Below are 13,730 nucleotides of genomic sequence, written 5' to 3' on the forward strand. Positions count from 1 at the left end.
ACTCCAGTCTCCAGCAATTAATGGAGGAACTAGACAAGAAATCATCAAGAATACAGAAAAATGGAACAACACAATCAACCAACAGGATATGATTGGCACATATAGAACACCCTACCCAACAACAGCAGAATACATCGTTTTTACAAGTACCCATGGAACACTCACAGACCCTGGGCCATAAAATAAACCTAAACAAATGTAAAATAAATTAAGCTAATACAGAATGGGTTCTCTGGCCACAGTGTAATCAAACTAGAAGTCCATAATTAAAAGACCATAGGAAAATTTCCAACACTTGAAAGGAAAATACACTTTAAATAATTCATGGGTCTAAAAGGAGGTTGCAAGGGAAATTTTTTAAATGCATAGAACTGAATGAAAAAGAAAAGCTTTCAAAATATGTAGGATGCAGCTAAAGCCCCACTGAGAGGAAAATTTATAGTAACAAAAGCTTACATTAGAAAAGGAGAAAGATCTTAAGTCAACAATCTGAGTTTCTACCTCCAGAAACTAGGAAAAGAACAGCATAATGAACTGAAAGCAAGCAAAAAGGAAGAAATAATAAGTATTAAACCAGAAAGTAGTGAAGTTAAAAACAGGAAAACAATACAAAAAAAAAATCAATGAAACAAAAACCTGACACTTAAAAAAAAATCAACAAAATTGAAAAATCTTTAGCAAACTGACAAAAATTAAAAAAAGACAAAATTACCTATATGAGGAATGAAATAGGAAATGTTAGTATAGATCCACAGCCATTAAAAGGATAATAGCAGAATATTCTGAATAATTTTATGCTCATAAATTTAATAACTAGAAGAAATGGACAGATTCTCTAAAATGTACTGAAACTTAACTAAGATAAACCCCTTAATAGTCCTATAATCACTAAAGAAATTGAATTTGTAATTTAAAACTTCCTAAAAAGCAATCTCCTGGCCTAGATGATTTCACTGGAGAATTCTATCAAACATTTACAGAATTTTTAATCCCAATTTTAAGAGGAGTTTTATGAAGATTATATTACCTTGACACTAAACTAAAAAAAAAAAAAACCTACAAAAACAAAATGAAACCATAAAAACAAAAAATAACCCAAACTTATAATATCTCTTTTAATCTTAGGTATAACCAGTTTCAACAAAATATTAGCAAACTGGATGTACCAATTTATAAAAAGAATTAATACTATGACCAAGCAAGATTTATTGCATTTGCAAAGGTTATTCCATGTTCAGAAATCAGTGTATTCTACCATATAAACAAGCTGAAGAAGAAATATCACATGATCATATCAATTATTACAAAAAAAAGGTATTTGGCAAAATCCAGTACCCATGATCAAAGTTCTCATCAAACTAGAATTAGAGGGGGAACTTCCTCAACCTACAGCTATCATCATACTTAATGGTGAAAGACGGAATCCTTTTTCCCTACAATTGATAACAAAGCAAGGGTGTCAGTCTGCTCCCCCTATTTTTATTCACCATAGTGCTGGAAGTTCTAGCCAGTGCACTAAGACAAGAAAAATAAATAAATAAAAGCATACTGTTGGGAAGGGAAGAGCTAAAACTATCCTATTTGCACGTGACACAATGTAGAAAATTCAAAGGGATCTATAAAAACACTCTTAGAATTAATAAGTGAGTTCAGCAAGGTTGTAGAATCCAAGATCAACAAACAAATTCAGTTGTATTTCTATACTGGTAATGAACATGTGGAAATATTAAAATCACTATAGTTTGCAAAAAAAAAAATTAAATGCTGACATATAAATATGACAAAACATGTATATCCTCAACATTACAAAATTGTTGTGAAAGAAATCAAAGAAGACATGCATAAATGGGGAGATACCACATATACCTGCATTGGAAGACTCAACAGACTAAAAATGTCAATTCTCCCTCATTTTTTGGAGCATTTTAAGGCAATTCCTGCTAAAATTGCAGTGAGGTTTTTAATAAATAGACAAGCCTACTCTAAAATTTATATAGAAAAACATGGGGTGCCTGGGTGGCCATTCATCCAGGTTGAGTGTCCAACTCTTGGTTTTGTCTCAGGTCATGATCTCATGGTTCATCAGTTCAAGCCCCACATCGGGCTCCACACTGACAGTGGGGAGGCTGCTCAGGGTTCTCTCTCTCTCTCTCCTTCTCTGCTCCTCCCCTGCTCGCTCTCTCTCTCTCTCTCAAAATTAAAAAAAAAAAGTAAAATGTATATAGAAAAACAATAAGCCGTAGGATAGCAAAAATAATTTGAAAAAAAATTGGAGTTAGAGAAAACACTCTATCTGGTGTTGATGTATTATTTAGCTACAGTAACAAGACAGTGTGTTATTGGGGGAGAGATAGACACCTAGATCAATGGAACAGAATAAAGAACTCAGAGATAAGCTCACACAAATATGCCCAGCTGACTTTTTCACAAAAGATGTGAAAACAATTCAATGGAGGAACAAATCTTTAAGAACGATGCTGGAGCAGTTGTACAGTTGGTGGCAACAATGAATGCATGAATGAATGAATGAATGAATGAATGAATGAATGAATGAATGAATGGAAGAACCTCTACCTAAACCTCATAGTTTATACAAAAAATTAATTTAAATGTAGATTTCAAAACCTTGAGGAGAAAATCTTCAGGACTGAGGGCTAGGCAAAGAGTTTTTCAAGTAATTGACACAAAAAGCACAATCCCAAGGAAATAAAACCACAAGTTGGAGGAATCAAAATTAAAATTTTCTTTCTGCAAATGAGTGAAGTGCATGAAAAGACAAGCTACAGACTGGGAAATTGGTTGAAATATGTATGAAATCTCTCTGTATTTTTTCTTACAGCTGCATACGAACCTACAAATATCTCCAAATAAAGGATTAATTCCCATGCAAAAGAATGAAGTTGAACCCCCGATAACACCATATACAAAATTCACTCAAAATGGATCAAAGACCTAAATGTAAAAGTTAAAACTATAATATTCTTACAAGAAAAAATAAATGTAAGAGCTACAACTATAAAAATTCTTAGATGCATTTCTCAGGACATTGGAATAAGTAATGGTTTCTTAGGTATGATGCCAAAATCACAAAGAATAAAAAAATAGATGAATTTGGATTCATCAAAATTAAAAAAAAATATTTTGTGCTCTAAAGGATACTATCAAGAAGATGAAAAGACAACCCACAGAATAGGAAAAACATTGTTTAATCTAAAGGAGTTGTATTTAAAATATATATACTTAGTCTCTATCATAAAATGGCAGATCCCATGTCAAAGATGGGAAAAGGATCTGAACAGATATTTCTCCAGAGAAGATGTACGAATGGCCAATAAGCACATGAAAAGATGCTCCACGTCATTAGTCATTAAGGAAGTACAAGTGAAAACCGCAATGGGTTACCACTCTACGCCTACTGGGAAGGCTGATATTAAAAATACAGATAATAGCAAGTGTTGGTGAGGACGTAGCGAAACTGGAACCCTCCTGCATTGCTGGTGCTCATGGCAGCTTCAGAAAACAGTCTGGAAGTTCCCTGAAAGGTTTAAGCATGGAGTTCTCCTATGACCCCGCAGTCACTTCTAGGTATTCACCCAAGAGAAATGAAAACCCTGTGTCTGCGTAAAAACTTACACGCAAATGTTCACAACAGTATTCTTCATAACAGCCAGAAAGTGAAAACAACTCAAATGTCCATCAACTGATGAATGGATAAACAAAATGGGGTACATCCACGCAACAGGATATTTTTATAAATAAAAAGAAATGCAATTCTGATACATGCTGCAGCAGGGATGAATCTTGAAAACATTACAGTAGGTGAGAGAAGCCAGTCACAAAGGATCACATTCTGTGCGATTTCATGTATCTGAAATGTTCAGAGGAGATAAATCCGGAGAGACAGAAAGCAGATTAGCACTGGGCAGGGGCACTCGGCAGTGGGGAGGGGGAGAGGAGAGCGGGGTGACTGCCACATGGTATGGGGTTTATTTTGGGGGTAATGGAAAAATTCTAAAGTTGACTATGGTGATGGTGGCACAATATACTAAAAATCCCTGGATTGTACATGTTAAATGAACTACACGGCCCAGGAATTATATCTCAAGCTCTCACAAATAAAATAAAACTTTAAAAATGAAAAGGTTATACTTCTTTGGAGTATGATTGTTATTTCATATTATGCCTTTCAATGCATAACAGAAACAGTGCTTTCTGTCCCAGCTGTTCAGTCAATAATTCAGACACGGACAAATTCAGAATGTTCCTAAATATCTTCTAGGAAGTAGATTTTTCCTAAGCAAGTTGGTAACAAACAAGAATGTGTGGGCAGTGCTTCTGAAAACCCAAGCTGTCTCCATTTCTGCAGACACACAACGCTGTATGTATATATTCACATATTAGGCATGCATTTAAATTTTTGTTGGTCCTCTGCTTGCTACTGGCGGTCTTTATTACGGTTTAAAGAGAGGACCGTGAGACTTTCTTCTGATTTGGTGCTATTAGCCTTGAGTTACTGTATGCATTTAGAAAAAGATACTAAAAAAAACAAACAAACATTCAATTAGTCAATCTGTACACTCACTCAGACTGATGTTCTCCCAATGAAGCCAAATTTTCCTGTGTTTCTTGAGGAATACCAACTGACTTTGATTAACTGACAGAGTCCTGTTGGTTAATTTGCAGCTTCCAAGCAAGGATCCTGAAATTTTTGAAGTTTCATCCAAGTGTCTGTCTATGCTGGTTCAGCTCTATGGAGGGGAAAACCCAGACAGCCTGTGTCCTGAAAATGCAGAGAACTTTGCTGATGTACTGACGTCTAAGGAGGACCCAAAAGAGCGGAAGCTTCTGTTGAAGATTCTCCGAAGAATGGTGAGTCCACACAGAAACTGGGGCCGGGGTTGATGGCTGCAGTGGCATCTGATGGAAGACAGTGGTCATTTTCCTGGACCTGATGTCAGTAAAAGAATTCCCACTTACCTTTCTCTGCGGTCACCTCTTGTCAACGTTGATCACATTCTGCCTGTCTATCTGCATACATATATATATTGTTTTCTGAACTATTGATAAGAATGAGTTAGAGACGTTGTGCCTTCTCCCCCCTTAAGGCATTAAATACACATTTTCTAACAAAATGAATGTTCTTTTAACCACGGTACTCAAAATCAAGAAATTTAACATTGATACAGTTCTTTTACTGTTGTACTGTCCATATTCCAATTCTTGTCAGTTGCCCCAATAATGCCTTTTATATAGCTTTTTTTTTTTTTCCCGGCATAAGATCCAGTCCAGAATCACATATGTCGGTAGACATTTGTCTTTAATCTGGAATAGACCCGCAGCCTTTCTTTATGTTCCATGACATTTTTTTAATTTTATTTTTTTATTTTGAGAGAGAGAGAAAGCACAAGATGGGGAGAGGCAGAGATAAAGGGAGAGAGAGAGAATCCAAAGCAGGCTCTGCACTGTCAGCGTGGAGCCCGATGTGGGACTTGAACCCATGAACCATGAGATCATGACCTGAGCCAAAATCACAAGCTGGATGCTTAACCAACGGAGCCACCCGGGGGCCCCTGTGTGACATTTTTGAAGAGTATAGGCTGGGTATTTTGTAGACTTATCCAGTTTGGGTCTGTGTGATGTTTTCTGATGATTAGATTCAGGAAAACCCCAGAAGGGTTATCGTGCCTTTCTCATTTCCCCCCATCTCAAGGCTCATGATCTCTATTTGCCCCTTCACTGGTGATGCTGATTTTGGTCACTGGGTTTAGTCAGTGGTAGCCATTATTTTTAGTGTAAAGGTTTAAGATGGGGATTTTCTAACATCCAGCATTTCTAACTCCTGGTATTCTACCTTAAGGAAAAATTTCCCTTTTGCCCCATTTGTTTTGTTTTCTGTTTTACAAATGTATATAGCTGATGTTTGTTTGAAAATACTTTTGACGACTGACTCCTTTTCTTTTTACGGTAAATATTCTGCTGGTTGGGAAAGCCATTATATATAGTAGCTCTTGTTGAAATTAAGGATGGAGTGGAGGCCTTCTTCATCTGTGTCATGTTCTGGCTTGTCAATCTGTGTTCACCTCTAGACCCCCTTATCTTGAGGGGTCCATTGGGAGCAAAGTCTGTGGATGCTACAGAGACTTAGGTTCAAGACAACTTCTGTGCCATTCGATAGATAGCTGTAGTGAATGACCCAGCCGAATCTGCAGGGCACGTTATGGGTGACAGATTAGAAGGGAGGTAGACATTTACCCTAAGATTATTTCTTTACCGTTTCTGACACGGCCAGTTAGATTCCGTCTGTGGAAGAAAAGTGGAATCTGAGTGACTTTGACCATGTATGTGAAAACAGAAGTCATTTCTGGTGCTGTTCTTACTTTTTCTTTTTTAATTGTGGTAAATATATGTAATACATATGTATCTATAAAACATAAAATTCACCATCTCAACCAGCTCGGTTGCACCGTTCACTGGTGTAATGTGCATCCCAGTTTCTGTCTCTGTCTATTCCAGGTCCCTTATATGATACGAGCAAAATCCTACAGTGTTTGCCCTTTGATGTCTGGCTCATTTCACTTCGTGTGTAATGTCCTCAGGGTTCGTCCACGTTGTAGCCTGCGTCAGAATTTCCTTCCTTTTTAAAGCTGAGTAATACTCTGTTTTGTATATAGACCCCATTTTGTTTATCTTTTCATCTGTTGATGGACATGTGGGTTGTTTCCACCTTTTCTGCCCCATTTATTTCTTGCCTTTTTCTATTATCAAGATAGACTCATGGATTTTTCTTTTATTCAGTTTGTTGTAATCTGCTTCCTATGATCTGGCCAGTGGGAACCTCTTCTGGATGTCTGCTGTGCCTTTCGACAAGCCCCCATCATTTTTTTTGAGCACTTTCATTTTTTTTTTTTTGTAGTAACGTATGTATTCTTTTTTTTTTAATTGAAGCATCGATGGACAATGTTATTACTTTCAGGCGTGCAGCACGGTGGGTGACTCAACAATTCTCCGCATCACACATGGTTCACCAGGATAAGTGTAGTTATCTGTCACCATACAAAGTTATTATAGTATTATTGGCTATATTCCCTGTTCTGTACTTTTCATTTCTGTGACGTATTTTTATTTATTTATTTATTTATTTGATTTTTTTATTTTTATTTTTATTTTTTTGCAACGTATCCACTTCATTTCTGGTGCAGAGAAAGACAGACGTATTTATCTTATAAATGGAAGTTGGTACGTCTTGATTATCTTTACCTATCGCGCCCATCCACCATCCCCTTCCTCAGGCAACCACCGGGTTGTTCCCTGTGTTGATGAGTCTGTTTCTGTTTTTGTTTGTTTTGTGTCATAGATTCCACATATAAGTAAAATCATGTGGTATTCTTCTTTCTCTGTCTGACTTACTTTGCTTAACATAATACTCTCTAGGTCCATCCATGCTGTTGTAAATGGCAAGATTTCATTCTTTTTTATGGTGGAATAATATTCCATTATGTGTATATATTATATATATTTCATTGTAGATATATATAGTGTATATACATGTATATGCACACACAAAGACATATGCACAGGCATACACACACACATACACACACACATACATACACACACACACACACACACACATTTCTTCTTTATCTATTCATCTGTCAATGGATACTTAGGTTGCTTCCATATCTTGGCTATTATAAATAATGCTGCAATAAACATAGGGGTGCATGTATCTTTTTCAAATAAGTGTTTTCATTTTCTTTGGTTAAATATCCAGCAGTGGAATTACCTGGAATTACCTTCCCCAGGAATTACCAGACCTCTACACTGTTTTCCATAGTGGCTGCACCAATTTACATCCACACCAGTAGAGCACAAGGGTTTCCTTTTCTCTTCATCCTCACCAAAACTTGTTATTTTCTTTTTTGATTCTAGCCATTGTGACAGATGTGAGATGATCTTTCATTGTGATTTGACTTGCATTTTCCTGCCGAGTAGTGATGTAGAGCATCTTTCCATATGTCTATTGGCCATCTGTATGTCTTCCTTGGGAAAATGTCCGTTCAGGTCCTTTGCCCATTTTTTAACCAAATTGTTTGAGTTGTATGAGGTCTTTATGTATTTTGGTTATTAACCTCTTATGGAATATATCATTTCCAAATATCTTCTGTCTTTTGGTAGATTCTCTTTATGTTTTTTGTTGATTGTTTCCTTTGCTGTGCAGAAGCTTTTTAGTTTGACGTAGTCCTAATAGTTTATTTTTGCTTTTGTTTCCCTTGCCTGAGGAGACATATCTAGAAAAAGATTTCCATGGCTGATGTCAGAGACATTATTACCTGCGCTCTCTTCTAAGATTTTAATGGTTTCAGGTCTCACATGTAGGTCTATGATCCATTTTGAGTTTATTTTTGTGCGTGAAGATACCATTGTATCTTCATCGTGTTATAGTGCCTGGCCCGTAAAGGATTCTCAGCAGATGTTTATAGTTCTGTACTCGTCCCTGTGTTAAGAACTTTTGGTTCATTGTCTCATTTAACAGAAGCCCTAGAAACCAGCCCCAGGGATCACTCCCGTTTTACACGTTAAAAACTAAGACTCAGAGAACTTGAGTAATAATGTCCCCATGGCCACCAACTAGGAGATGGCCGAGCTCCCATCAGCCCCAGTTGGATTGCTCCTTGCCCGTGCCCTTTCCAAGCCTCCCTGCCGCTGCTCTGCCCAGTACTGACATGGACTCTGTGGGCGTTCATCAAGCTGACTTTGACCAAATTTTGATCTAGAAAGCACCTGAGAGATTTATGCTTTCATTCATAGAACAATAAGTAATAAAATTCTTCCTACGTGCAAGCAGGGCACCGAGGATACTAAGATAGTAAAACATTTTCCTGCTCCCTATTCTCAAGGGTCTCTAACTAGAGAGATAGAAAAACACCCAGCTTCATTGCAATGCAGTCAGCGCTGCAGTGGAGAGGGCAGCAAAGTTCCACAGGGACCATCCCTTTAGGGATGAAGTTGGCAAGGACATGATGTTCGAGCTGAATGTAGAGGAATGTGTTCGTCATCCACACATGGAAAGAAAGAAGCACATCCTGAGCACAGAATCTGAAATTTATGAAGTTAGAATGGGAGACATAAGAAAAGGGCCAGGAAAGACCACACAGTTCCAGGAGCAATTTTAGTAGAATTTGGAGTTTGGACACTATTTTTTGGAAGTAGGAAATTCTGGCCTCTGAAACAAAAGGGCACTGGCAGCATCTAATTGAATTACAGTGATCTGAACTGGGAAATAAAGCTTTATCATAGTAGCTGGCATATAATAGATATTTAATAAGTAAGTATCCACTGAGCCGAGTAAGAAATGTCTATAAAATCTCTGCTTTTGTTATTGGCAGATTTTAGCTTTTGCTCTTCAGTGCGTATTGTGAGCTCATTTTAGTGCTTTATAGGTGCATGGGTCAGACTGAGAGGGACCTCAGAAGGCATTTAGTTAGCCCAGAGTCTGATGTTCCAGTCTCCTCCATGGTATCCCTGCCAAGTTTCGGAGGAGTGGATGAGGTTGTATAGACGGATGCGTAGAGGACAGGAACTCAAAAGATAGAGGATTGTAAGCAAAGATTCCTTGTGGCTTTATGGAGGCCAGTGTCTCAGGCTCACCTCAGCTCACAATACTGAAGGAACCAGATTTGACAGAGAAGCAGGGATCATTCTAGGCTTACTACCTGGTGTCAGTATTTGGATTAAGGAGGCCTGACTGGTGTAGCCTCCTGACTGTAAGAAGTTAAGAGGGAAAAGAAGCTCCCTAGGACCTTCCTCCAAGGACATTCACTAAGGCACACTCCCTCTAGGAACACTTCCCTGTGCCGTGGGGCTACCACGGCATGACAGAGGAGTACCCTCTCTTCCCTGAAGCCAGGTGAGCTTGCTGGTTTCATCCGGAGAGGGTGGCCTCCAAAATACATGTGGCCGCATAGTTCACAAGACCAGGGAAGGAGCATGTCTGCGACCAGTAAACCACGGTCTTCAGAGAGCTGTCCTGGGGAATAATGTGCCACTTTCTTCCCAATGAGTCACACGAAAGGCCTGAATTCTTGAAATATCTGTTTATGGTCCCAAGCCTGTGACAATTACTTCCTAAAACCACAATTTTCAGTAACCCATTCAAGATAGAGAATGTTTAATTCGTGCTAATGGAGTTGGGATATGTTCTGCCCCTGGGGTGCTCTTCCTTATTTAGGCTGTATTAAGAACATCCAGAAGATGTTGAATAAACCTAAGAATTTAATTATCTATTGCAATTTACCAGAAAGTTGGGAGGTGTTGTAATTATACTTTGTGTTTTAGCTTTAAAAATATGATGGACTCCTTCAAGCCACTCCCATGTTTACCTATCCCTTAAACGTGATATCAATGGGAGTTTTCCCAGGGTAATGATTATAGATTAGCGACTTGTCTCTTAATTAAAGCTAGCTTATTTCAACACCCAAAATATTGACTACTCATAAACTGCCACAGACTTGTTCTATAAAACTGGCTTAAGGGTAGACGACTACTTTATGAAAGCAGAGAAGTGATCCGTTGGAGGGTGATTGAGACCTGCTTGATGTATCTGACTCCTGTCACCTGCCTACCTGTCTACCTGGTGTGGCAGAGGTGACAGGAGTGCAACTTGGGAGTGCTCTATGAAGATGCTTAGTGTTAAAGATTATTACAAATATCTACGCCTTGGAGCCCCTTTTACCCTACAGCTTTCAGAAAACCTCCCTATGCTATCATTTTCCTTCCAGATTCTCATGCATGTCCCCTGGTCCTTTCATTCCGCCCTGAGAAGAGAGCTGCTCTGTCACCAAAAATCAGCGTGACCACATTTCTTCATGTGCAGAGGCTTTAAGGCTTCGAGGAGAGCACATAGGAAACTGGAAATTCTGCAGCCATTCTTTTTCTATTGTAGGAGTAGGATGAGCTGGAGATTTAGGATCAAAAAGGACCTCATTTTTTTTTTTTTAAGTTTATTTATTTATTTTGAGAGAAAGAGAAACAGACAGTGGGGGAAGGGGAAGAGAGAGAGAGAGAGAGAGAGAGAGAGAGAGAGAGTCCCAAGCTAATAGCGCAGAGCTGGATGAGGGGCTCAAACTCAAAAACTGCGAAATCATGACCTGAGCCAAAACCAAGAGTCAGTTGCTCAACCAACTCAGCCACCCAGGTGCCCCAAAGAGGGACCTCATTTCTATTAGAAAAGTAAAGAAATGCTTCTTGAGGTATAACAAAAAGGCAAAATGATTCCTGTCTCCCTCCTAGCTTATTTTTCTCATGATAAGATCTTCTGTTCTTGCCTTATTTTCTTTAAGGAAAAAGGGAGATTGGTGTGAAACCAATGAAATTTTCTTTTTTTAAAATTTTTTTTTTTTCAACGTTTTTTATTTATTTTTGGCACAGAGAGAGACAGAGCATGAACGGGGGAGGGGCACAGAGAGAGGGAGACACAGAATCGGAAACAGGCTCCAGGCTCTGAGCCATCAGCCCAGAGCCTGACGCGGGGCTCGAACTCACGAACCGCGAGATCGTGACCTGGCTGAAGTCGGACGCTTAGCCGACTGCGCCACCCAGGCGCCCCGAAACCAATGAAATTTTCAAGAGAAACACAATGCACCCAAATGAGTAGAAAGTAAATGTAATCATTTTTTTGTGAAATCTGGTCACTTAAGAAGGTTGTTCTGAAACTCTGAGAGAGGCTCTTCCAAGGGGGATCTTTCTCTGAATTCACACACATCCATTTGTAGTTACACTGGATAAAGCATTCTCCACCAGTGATCGCCATATGGTTGCAAAGTAATTGGGAACTCTATGAATGACTGAATTTTCTGTTTCCAACAAAGAAAAGAAATGTCTTGCCTAGAATTTTTTTTAAGTTTATTTATTTATTTTTGAGGTGGGGAGGAGTTGAGAGACAGAGAGAAAGAATCCCAAGCAGACTCTGCACTGTCACTGTGGAGCCCAACATGGGTCTCGAACTCACAAACCTTGAGGTCACGACCTGAGCCGAAATCAAGAATCGACATTTAACCGACTCAGCTACCCAGGCACCACGCCTAGAATTTTTACTTAATTCCCTGAGGAAGCCTTCCTGAACTTTTAAGAAAGACGGACCCAGGAAGCAAGTGGCCAGTCCCTCTCAGGGTGGAGACATCTGTCTTGCTGAGGGGACATGTGGCTCTTTGCCATAGATTTCTTCAGGATGTGCACGTAACACAGGAAGCTTCCTTAAAATCCACTTTGAACACGACTCATCTTGTCCCACATTTCCTACATGCGCCTGCTCCCTCCTTCCCTTCCCATGTAGAGGCTCCTCAGGACTAAGCTGGTCACCTTCCCGGCTTCTTTCCCAGTCTGATGTGTGTGGCCCCTGGGCACCATAATTTTCCTTCTGTTTTGACTTTTCTTCAAGAGGTCCAGCACCCCTACTCACTTCCTCAGATTCTTCTAGAGAGAAAGGAAAAAAAAAAAAAAGAATTGTTCCTTACTTTCTCTAAAGAGATTGCCATTGACAATACTTCTACCCACCTTTTTATTACAAAAGTTTCAAAACCACAGAAAAGATAAAAGAACTCATGTAATCAAGAATTATCAGAATTGTTACCATTTTACCATCCTTTCTATTTCTGTGTGTCTGTGTTTTCTGAATTATGCAAATATGAAAGCATCATGACACTTGGCCCCTAGCTACAACATTATCACACCCACGAAAATAACAACTTGTTAATATTAGTAATGTCCAGTTCATATTTGATTTTCCTAGGTGTAAAACAATGGCTTTTGTACCTCTTTTTCAGAACCGTATTCTAGTCAAGGCTCACATACTGAATTTAATTGTGTTCTTAGTCTCTCTCTCTCTCTCCCTTTTTTTTCCAAGTAATCTCCACCCTCAACATGGCGCTCAAACTTGCAACCCTGAGATCAAGAGTCACGTGCTCTTCTAACGGAGCCGGCCAGGCACCCTTTAGTCTCTTTTTTTTTTTTTTTCTGGAAGAGTCTTCTGCTTTTTGTTTTTCTCCCCCTATGAAATTGACTTTTTAAAGCGCCAGAGTCTGTCGTCTGGTAGAATGTCCAACATTCTGGAACATGTGATTGTTTCCTCACGACATTTTTGGTTGGAATATCTCACTGGCAGTGGTCCCTCATGATGTATCCCGTAAGAAGTACATGATGCCAGGCTGCCCCACTTGTGGGCTGAGTTTGACTGCTTGGTTAAAGGGCTGTCTGCCACATCTCTCCGTCTTGCAGGTATGGTACAAAGTAATCCTCGGAGAGAGACGTTGGCACTGTGTGAATATCTGTAGTCCTCACAGCTGTTTAAACCAAAGAGTAAAAACTGTGTAAATGGGATAATGTTCACAGAGCAAAAGAAATAGGTGATTTGTAAGCATGAGAGAGGGAACATATGAAGCATGGGAAGGACCAAAGTGCCATCCTTGGCAACAGGTAGAATATCCCTCAAAATGAGGGAAGACCTGCCAGAAATGCTGCTTTCTTCCCAATATTAATTCCCGGACAATGCACCCGGTATAAATGGTAAATAAAAAGCTAAGGGCCTTTGGAATTGTTTTATGTTCTGCCTCCTAACAACCAAGGTTGGAGGGGGGGTGGGGGGATAAGGAAAAAGAAACAAAAAATAAAGGAGCTTACTCTGAGGGATGATTTATTGATTCAAACCTAGAATATTCCCATTTATAGGGACT

General features: G+C 39.0%; 1 protein-coding gene across 10 annotated transcripts in view; it reads left to right on the forward strand.

Moving 5' to 3' along the window:
• Positions 1–13,730, forward strand: part of ULK4 (unc-51 like kinase 4) — a 571,537-nt gene that overhangs the window by 448,592 nt on the left and 109,215 nt on the right. For 8 of the 10 annotated variants that reach the window (XR_006222024.1, XM_042998368.1, XM_042998372.1 and 5 more), the window contains one exon: positions 4,684–4,869. The exons of 1 other annotated variant lie outside the window; for it this stretch is intronic. Coding sequence is in view for 8 of the 9 variants with exons in the window: in XM_042998368.1 (XP_042854302.1) it covers positions 4,684–4,869 (186 nt within the window). In the remaining variant the exon portion in view is untranslated. Of the gene's footprint in view, positions 1–2,839; positions 2,972–4,683; positions 4,870–13,730 lie in introns of those variants that run through there. One more of the 10 variants, XM_042998376.1, reaches the window with a different exon arrangement.

This window comes from Panthera tigris, chromosome C2 (assembly GCF_018350195.1).
Source record: "Panthera tigris isolate Pti1 chromosome C2, P.tigris_Pti1_mat1.1, whole genome shotgun sequence".
Lineage (NCBI taxonomy): Eukaryota > Metazoa > Chordata > Mammalia > Carnivora > Felidae > Panthera > Panthera tigris.